Source organism: Musa acuminata, chromosome BXJ1-6 (assembly GCF_036884655.1).
Source record: "Musa acuminata AAA Group cultivar baxijiao chromosome BXJ1-6, Cavendish_Baxijiao_AAA, whole genome shotgun sequence".
Taxonomy (NCBI): Eukaryota; Viridiplantae; Streptophyta; class Magnoliopsida; order Zingiberales; family Musaceae; genus Musa; species Musa acuminata.
Genome location: NC_088332.1, coordinates 33,933,671 through 33,943,536, shown reverse-complemented (window position 1 = coordinate 33,943,536; position 9,866 = coordinate 33,933,671). Strand labels below are relative to the sequence as shown.

At 36.7% G+C, this 9,866-nt stretch overlaps 1 protein-coding gene across 1 annotated transcript; it reads left to right on the top strand.

Moving 5' to 3' along the window:
• Positions 1 to 476: 476 nt before the first annotated feature.
• Positions 477 to 9,328, top strand: LOC103988721 (protein FATTY ACID EXPORT 5). The gene is made up of 3 exons (XM_009407339.3): positions 477 to 799; positions 7,406 to 7,493; positions 9,045 to 9,328. The coding sequence occupies exons 1-3, from the start codon at positions 601 to 603 to the stop codon at positions 9,115 to 9,117; spliced, it is 360 nt and encodes a 119-aa protein (XP_009405614.1). The 5' UTR covers positions 477 to 600; the 3' UTR covers positions 9,118 to 9,328.
• Positions 9,329 to 9,866: the final 538 nt, after the last annotated feature.

Genomic DNA, 9,866 nt, shown 5'->3' with positions numbered 1-9,866 from the left:
TAAAAGAAATTCAAGCAAATGCAGTTATAGGTCATAAATAATCAAATAGTCTTGAAAAAATTTGAAGTCTGAAATGGAATCAGGACAAGATTCTGATTAATTTTTCTTACTTATTAGATATAATAATAGTTTTTGCTTTTGACTATTTGTTGGTCTTCAGTCATTCATCTATTATTAAGTATGAAGGTCGATCACGAAACCAAAAACCCGAAATTTTGAAGAATCATCAAGAGATTGTCAATCAAATTTCTTATGAGATAAAAGTCAAATTATGAGAAAATTCGACATTTCCTGCCAACCAATTGCTACCGATTTGACTTGTAAAATCAAACATTTATGTGACAAATCAAACCATGTTTTTTGGTCCAAAATTAGCAGCCATGGTTTCTTTACACCTGCAATCTTCGTGCCATGTGGCCGCCACACTTTTTAATTTGTTCACTGGTCAAAATATCCCCGTCGACACCTCAACTCCAATTCTTCTCTGTTTTGTTCAGAAAGCGTACATATAACCAAGAAACCGTCCAACGATCCATCTCAAGCAAATCTTTTTCGGCTCTCTCTCTCTCTCTCCCCCATCGACCGGTCTTGCTAAGAGAGATGCACGACTTTTGCTTCACGATCCCGTACGGACTCCTCGTCCTCGTCGGCGGCATCGTCGGCTACGCCCGCCGAGGGAGCACCGCGTCGCTCGCGGGCGGCGCGGGCTCCGGCCTCGTCCTCCTCCTCGCCGGGTTCGTTAGCCTCAAGGCCTTCGAGAAGCGCCGCAACTCCTACCTTGCCTTCGGCCTCGAAACCGGTAGGAAACCTCCTGGATCAGCTGATCCGAGTCATTTCTTTAAACCTCGCATCCTTCGTTTCTTTGCTCCTTTCTTTGATAATGATCAGATCTTGTTGCAATTTCTTGGATTATTTATGTTTGTCAGTTTTTTCTTTTTGTCTGAACAGGCGATATGGCTATATTGATTATCGTGCCTGTTGTTTGAATCTGATCTTAGAGGAGAACAATCTTGAATTTGATGAGGTCTTTATTCATTGATTCTTGTTCATGGAACATTTAATTTTATATTTTCTTCTCTATTAGATGATTTAGATGTTAGAGTGTCGGAAAAAAAGTCCGTTAAAGCGGAATATTCTTTTTCTCTTTGTGTTTGAAAATGGGTTCCTCATCAAAATACCAACTTGATGTCCAAATAAAAATATCAACCAACATAGCATAAACAATAGAGCAAAAAATCAATCATACAGTGAGACCAAATCTTTTAATGTGGAAAACTCAATGTGGGAAAAACCACGAGACCGTAGTCCACCTCAAATTTCCACTATCAATAGTAATGATAACAGGTTTACAATAGGTTTTCTCTATAATAACAAGAGGATCACAATAACATCAAGATCATAGATCTTGGTTCAAGAATAACATATCTTCATCACATAGGATGGATTTCCTCATAAGAGAATTCTAGGTCTCACAAAGTGGATATAGCAGGAAAGTACCTCAGAGAGGGTAAAATGTAGATCGACACCGTTAAGATTGTAGAGCTTACTGCAAGGATTCTCCGTATAAAATTTGGGTCAAAACTGACAACGTTTGGCCACCGATCGTTAAGTAAAAAACTCAGAAACCTAATATTTCTCTCTCCTTCTCTCTCTTCTTTTCTCTCTCTTACCATGTGCTGCCGCCGTTCATACCATGTTCATTACCCACTCACGCTGCACCGAACCCTTCATCTTGTTTTCTGCCTTCAATTAGTGATTTGGGCTCAATAGGCCCAATTGTCTAAGCCCACATATGGGCTGGACCCAACAATTCTCCCCCTTCAGCTCATATGCTGGGTTGTACCAAGCCCGCTCTTTACCTACATGCTTCAAGCTTCTCTTTAGGCAAAGACTTTGTCAACATATCTGAACCATTCTCATTGGTATGCACTTTTTCTAACTGTAATTCTTTCAACTCAAGCACATCATGAATCCAGTGATATCTCACATCAATATGCTTGGATCTAGAATGGTATGTTGAATTATTAGAGAGGTGAATGACACTCTGACTATTCAATAGTATATCCTTCCTGTTTCAAGCTCAATTCCTGTAAAAACTTTTTCATCCATAAAGCTTCATTGCAGGCTTCAGTAATTGCTATGTATTATGCTTCTGTGGTTGATAGAGCAACACAATTCTGTAACTTTGATTGCCAAGAGACTGCTCCCCCTGCAAATGTCATCAAGAATCCCGAAGTGGACTTCCTGGAATCAGTATTATCTGCCATGTCTGTATCTGTGTACCCTTCTAACACAGGTTCATCATTACCAAAACATAAACATAACCTGGAAGTACCTCTTAGATATCTTAATATCCATTTCACTACTGCCCAATGTTCCTTTTCAGGATTAGAGAGAAATCGGTTGACAACTCCAACTGCATGAGCTATATCTGGCCTAGTACAAACCATAGCATACATCAAACTACCTACTGCAGATGAGTAAGGCACTCTGGACATTTCTTTTTTTTCTTTTTCACTTGTAGGATATTGTTTCGAACTAAGCTTGAAATGACCTGCAAGTGGAGAACAAACTGCTTTGACTTTACTCATGTTGAATCTTTTAAGAATATTTTCAATGTAAATCTCCTAAGATAGCTAAATCTTCCTTTTCTTCCTATCACGAAGAATCTTCATGCCAAGTATTTGTTTCACCGATCCCAAGTCTTTCATGGCAAAAGACTTACTTAGCTCTCTTTTAAGCTTTCCAATTTTTCTAACATCATGACCAACAATCAGCATATCATCAACATATAACAGTAAAATAATAAAAACATCATCTGAAAATTTTTTCATAAACACACAATGATCAGATGTGGTTCTATCATACCCTTGGCTCATCATAAAGGAATCAAACTTCTTATACCACTGTCTAGGTGCCTGTTTGAGTCCATATAAGCTTTTCCTAAGCTTACACACCATATTTTCTTTTCCCTTGACTTTGAAACCTTCTGGTTGCTCCATGTAAATTTCTTCTTCTAAGTCACCATGAAGAAATGTTATTTTTACATCAAGTTGCTCAACTTCTAAATTCAAGCGGGCAGCCAAACCAAGAACAACTCGGATAGAGGACATTTTCACAATTGGAGAAAATATTTCTTCAAAGTCAATACCTTTCTTCTTACTAAATCATTTCACAACTAGTCGTGCCTTGTATCTTTGTTGTGAGCTATTGTTTTCAGTCTTCAATTTGTAAACCCACTTATTCTTGAGAGCTTTCTTCTCTTTAGGCAATTTTACCAAGTCATAGGTGTGGTTCTCAAGCAAGGATCTCATCTCTTCTTGCATGGCTTTAACCCACTCACTCTTATTCTCATGTAGAATAGCTTCTTGGTAAGTTTCTGGCTCTCCCCCGTCAGTAAGCATAACATACTCATGTGGAGGATATCTAGTTGATGGTTGTCGCTCTTTAGTGGATCTTCTCAATGGAATCTCAACTAGTGGTGGAGGTGCTTGTTCAGTTGGTTCAGCATCATCAACTGTAGGTGTATCATCACCGGTATTCTTACCACAATCTTCTTGTTCATCTCCCCATGATCATCATGAACTACAAGTGAAGGGACTGAACCCAAACTCCAAGGAATATAAACAGAGGTTTCTGGCTTCTTAATATTATCACCATCATCAAACAATTGGTCTTCAAGAAACACAACATCTCTGCTTCTAATAATCTTCTTATTCACTGGATCCCATAATCTGTACCCAAACTCTTTATGACCATATCCCAAGAAGATACATGCTTTTGCTTTATTATCAAGCTTAGACCTCTCATCTTTGGGAATATGAACAAATGCTTTACACCCAAAGACTCTTAAGTGATTATAAGATATATCTTTTCCTCTCTATACTCTCTCTGAAACATCACCTTTCAGAGGAACTGACGGAGAAAGATTTATCATATCAACTGTAGTTCTTATAGCCTCCCCTCAAAATGATTTTGGTAACTTGGGGTGGGAAAGCATATACCTAATCCTTTCTTCAATGGTTTTGTTCATCCTTTCTGCCACACCGTTCTGTCGAGGAGTTTTATGAACTGTTTTCAAAAGGACCTCTGTACTCGCCACCATTATCTGATCGAATACACTTTAGTTTTCTGTCAGTCTCTCTTTCAACACTGACATGAAACTCCTTGAAAACATCGAGTACCTGGTCTTTAGATTTCAAAGCAAAAGCCCACACTTTTCTAGAATGGTCATCAATAAAAGTAACAAAATAAAGAGCACATCCAAGAGTTCTAGTTTGCATAGTACAAACATCAGTATGAACTAAATCAATAACATCTGATCTTCTAGATGATGGATATGTAGGAAATGCAACTCTATGTGTTTTTCCAACTAAGCAATGATCACAAGATTTAAGAGATGTACCTTGCAACTCTGGTAAGAACTGCTTTCTAGCAAGAATTTGAAGTCCCTTCTCGTTGATATGTCCAAGCCTCTTATGCCAAAGATTTATACTTTCACCTTTTTGAATTGCATTAATCTTTCCTTTGTGCAGCTTAGCTTCCATGACATAAAAAGAGTTAAGCTTCTTTCCTCTTGCCACAATTAGAGAACCTTTAGTGAGTTTCTATTTACTTTCACCAAAATAATATGCAAAGCCTTCATCATCAAGTCTACTTGTAGATATCAAGTTATGACGAATATCTGGAACATGTCTTACATCTTTGAGTATCAATTTGCTCCCAATATTGGTCTCTAAGCAAATATCTCTAATAACCACAATCTTAGATATACCACTGTTTCCCATTCTGACATTACTAAAATCACCAACAATGTAAGATCTAAAAAAATCACCATGAGAAGTGACATAAAATGAAGCACTAGAATCAATTACCCAATTACTGTCCTGAGCTACAAGACTAACACAACCTTCATCACAGACAATAGTGATATTACCTTCAGCAGCAACTGTATTGGTCTCTTTCTCATTTTTCTTCATTTCATTATGTTATCGCTTCCAAAACCTACACTCTTTCTTCATGTGACCTGGCCTGTTACAATGAAAACATTTGATATCTCTTCTAGACTTGGATCTTCCTCTATAACCATGTGGATTTCTGCTATGACTTCTTCCACGTCTTTCTTGTTTTTTAGTAACAAATACCCCAGAAGAAGATTCACCCTGTTCTTTCCTTTTGGCATCTTCATTTAGCAAACTATCTTTAACCATATCTATAGTTAGAGTCCCCTCTGGCGTGGAGTTACAAATTGTCATCACATATGTTTCCCAACTTTCTGGTAATGAGCTGAGAAGTAGTAATCCTTGCATCTCATCATCTATATTCATTTCCATAGCAACCAGCTTGTTTGCAAGGTTCTGAAATAGGCTTATATGCTCAACAATATTACCACCATCTTTATACTTCAAATTTACAAGTCTTCTGAGGAGAGAAATTCTATTTCCTACTGTCTTCTTCACAAAGAGATTTTCTAACCTTTGCCAAACAACATCAGCTCTGGTTTCATCAGAAATATGCTCATTCAAGTTTATATCCATTCATCTTCTAATATAGGCAATAACTTTTCTATGTTGAACTTCTCATTCTTCATCGTCCATAGTAGAAAGTTTATCTTTAACCTTGATAGGCTTATACAAATCTTTGCAATAAATCAAATCTTCCATCAGACGCCTCCAAGTAGAATAATTTGATGAGTTCAATTTAATCATACAATCTGATTGCTCCATTTCAATCACACAAGAAAAACTAGCACCAAACAACCTGTTGCTCTGATACCACTTATTGGGAAAAAAAAGCCCATTAAAGCGGAATATTCTTTTCCCTCTTTGTGTATCAAAATGGGTTCCTTATCAAAATACCAACTTGATATCCAAATGAAAATATCAACCAGCAGAGCATAAACAATAGAGCAAAAAATCAATCACATAGTGAGACCAAATCTTTTAACGTGGAAAACCCAATGTGAGAAAAACTACGGGACCATAGTCCACCTCAAATTTTCACTATCAATAGTAATGATAACAGGTTTACAATAGGTCTTATCTAGAATAACAAGAGGATCACAATAACATCAAGATCATAGATCTTGGCTCAAGAATAACATATCTTCATCACATAGGATGGATCTCCTCATAAGAGAATTCTAGGTCTCACAAAGTGGGTATAGCAGGAAAGTACCTCAGAGAGGGTAAAATGTAGATCAGCACCGTTAGGATTGTAGAGCTTACTGCAAGGATTCTCCGTATAAAATTTGGGTCAAAACTGACAACGTTTGGCCATCGATCGTCAAGCAGAAAACTCAGAAACCTAATATTTCTCTCTCCTTCTCTCTCTTCTTTTCTCTCTCTTGCCGTGTGCTGTCGCCGTTCATATCACGTTCATTACCCACTCACGCTGCACCGAACCCTTCCTCTTGTTTTCTGCCTTCATTTAGTGATTTGGTCTCAATAAGCCCAATTGTCCAAGCCCACATATGGGCTGGACCAACATAGAGGACATTAGAATTGCCGACAATATATGAGCGGGCTTTAGGCATAGGTTATTGGAATGAGGATTCTTGTTTTTCATTTGGTAGGGTTAGAACCGTAGCCTTTGATACATTTGTCGAATTTCATAAGCACCAGCGAAGCCACTGATGTAGATGAGCCTTTGATAATTTGATGAAATTATTTAAGGGCTTCGAACCTTTCTCTTCTACAATTCTACACGATCTTGAGCTCCTGATGTTGGTTGCTTCCTTTTGTAAGGGTTGGATCCTTGTGAGCAGCCAAAGGTATACGTGTCTTTCTATAAAATATGATTCCTGTACTCAAAGGGTCCCCTTATGGTAGGGTATGGTACTAAATATTGGTTGGCTTCCAGTTGTAAAATAAGTATACTTTTGATTCCTCCAGATATGTTTGTGGCAATTAAAACCTACCCTAAATGTAATATTCTACAATTTTCAATGTTCACCTTAGTTGTATGCTTATTGGCTAATTTTAGAAGCAGGTCAATGCCCCTATACGGACTGTTACTCTATTTTGTTAACTGTTGATTCCTTTTCGATTTTGGAGTCTTATTTTGTAATACTGGTTAATCAAAAGGTTATTCAATTATGATGGTTCTTCTTCTCAGAAGTTAGCTATCATATAGTTTAAAGGCACAATTTCAAATGTTGAGACTCATGTGCTTAATTGAAAATAATGACATCTTCAAACCAAAATGGTTTTGTTTCAATTTTTGTATTTTTCTGTTTAAATTGCCATAGTTTTTTTGTGCTTGTCCTTTTGACTTAAGCTTCTCAAATTGATAGTTATTGGCATGCTTAATATTAATTTAAGTTCAACCTTATGCTCCATTTGTTGGTTTTCTTGTCTTAAGTTTTTGGCTTATACTCTCTTCATTTGTTATTACCTCTCGACAGTTTGTGCCCTTGCCCTAACATTTGTTATGGGGAAAAGATACCTCGAAACCTCCAAGATAATGCCAGCTGGAGTAGTTGCCGTTCTCAGGTATGTTTGAGTTTCCTTTTCTCTTCAAACTGTGTCGAGAACTACGGTAAGTTCCCATGTTTGTCTTATATACTAGAACTCCAACACTTGGCAACATATGAGGGCAGGGTTCGTACTTTGTGTATTATGCTTCTAAGCATGCATCACTTTGTGCATTCTTGTGTTTCATATACTCTGAATTAATTATTTTGATCTTGTAGTATCTTTTTTTTTTTTTCTCTTTAATTGAACCTTTCTTTCATGACTTTTTTAGTTGCTTTTTTCTGAACTTACACCTAGGAAATGAGAAAGGGATCTATCTTAATAGAGAATGTAAGACAGAAAGGGGAATGGATGTTTTAAGGCATGAGATGCTCCCATTTAGTTGATGCATTTTCTTAAATACAACTTGTAACATAATATAAGATGAGGAGAGAAGGCAAGTGCTACTCATATCATTATTTTTAAGTTGTGTTATACCTTTTGCATCAGATTTTAAATTGGCAATTTACAAAGTATATTTGGTATGAGGATGAGTCATGTTCATAAGATTGGTGAGATTTTATAAAATGGCTCAATCTTGTAAATCAGACAACCTCTTAACTAATATACCTGAGTTATTTAGCTTTGTAAGATCATCATATTTACAATGATAACAGAAAAAATGTCACTAAAATATAATCTAAATTCTTTCACTAACATAAAGTCCTGCATTATCTAAGTTTTGTGCAAATATTTTCTGCAGTCCTATGCTTTTGGGCTTCTCCCAAGCAATCAACTATTGAATACAGGTCCTGGTAATCTCGAGGGTGAAGTTGAACCTTCTTAAAACGAGAGAGAAGGTTTTAGGCCTGATGTAGACTTAGGCTTCATCATCTTATGCTCACTCAAAATAGAAACTAAATTACAGTTGAGCTAGGGACAAGCTTCACCTTGTGGGATTGACCTGAAGAATAGTGATCATGGATGTAATCATGTCAGACTTTGCTGCAAAACTTTGTCAGCTAATATTCCTTAATCATTTGATTTGTCTTACAATAATCTACTAAGATAAACTGGTTAACCTAACGCTCCATAAGTTAATGTGTGGGAGTATAGGAATAGAATTTATATATTAGCACATGAGTAAATGTTTCTTAAGCTTTGGTCTGAACAAGTTTATAGTCTTTTTCAGCATGCCAACTGTTTATTATTTTATCTGACTAGCTAAAGCTTTCTAGGATATTTGAAAGTTAAATTTGAAAGCAAAACTTCCTTGCGAACTTAACAGTATGAGTCTGAAGACTATCGCTTTGTTTTCTTTTCTTGATTTCAGAAAAGGAATCAATAACAATTTTCTATCTCTTCTAGTAGCAGCAAGCTTATTTCTGTCCAATTCATCACTATAACAGGATTTATTGCATGTTTTCTATAACAGTTTTTCCACTCTAAAATAATTGCTGAAGTTTTCTTCTTATACAACAAGTGATAGAAGATGCATGATCTTTTTTATTTTCAACCACATCAAAGTAAAATTATAGCACTTAGGATACCATGCGAGTGGTTCTGACTATTTCTAAATTACTTGTGCAGTGCTTTAATGTCTCTATTCTATCTGTACAAGATCGCAACTGGAGGTAATCATATTCCACCCAAGGCAGATTGAGATTGATTAATAAATTTTATAGTCAGCATGTACCTCAGTGGATTGACAGGTTAACATGTATCATCTCCTTGGTGCTTAAAATACAGAATTATAACATTTACAGACTTATTGTTATATCTCAAACAGTATGTGGTATGCTACTTGGATAAAACTGGGTAAGCTGTAATTCAGTAATTTTCACATGACTCATGCATGACATTGCAGTTTGAAATCGGGTTTGTTAATCAGTGTGTGATATCACTAAGTTAAAGAACTCATCAGGTGGGTTGCCGATGAAAGTATACCGTCCAATTCTTTGTTGCTGCTAATAGTTATTTAGAAAGCATGGATCTATTGGTTGTTAAGTGACTTGATGCCTGCAATCGAAGCATCCACTGGTGGTAAATTGGCCTTGCTTCTAAACTAGAAGCTTATTGGAAATTCATCCCATGTGGCTGCACTTTATTGGCTAATGCCAGATATAATTGACGCTAGACCTCTGTAATGCTATTGCAGGGTACCTAACTGTATACACTTCGAAACCTCTAGGCTGCTATATCAGAAGCTCATTTATTCCACTGGTTTTGTTATTTACCTTTAGGAAGCTTTTGAGTAGGCACAGGCAAACTTTCATGGTTACTGGTCCTGAAGTTGGTGGCTCATCCTGTCTCGGACTGACTGAAAGACCTTTTACCTTCATCTTTCATGGTCCATAATAATGAGAGATTCAACATCACAGCTTTTGTCATGTCAAAATCTAAGTTGACACA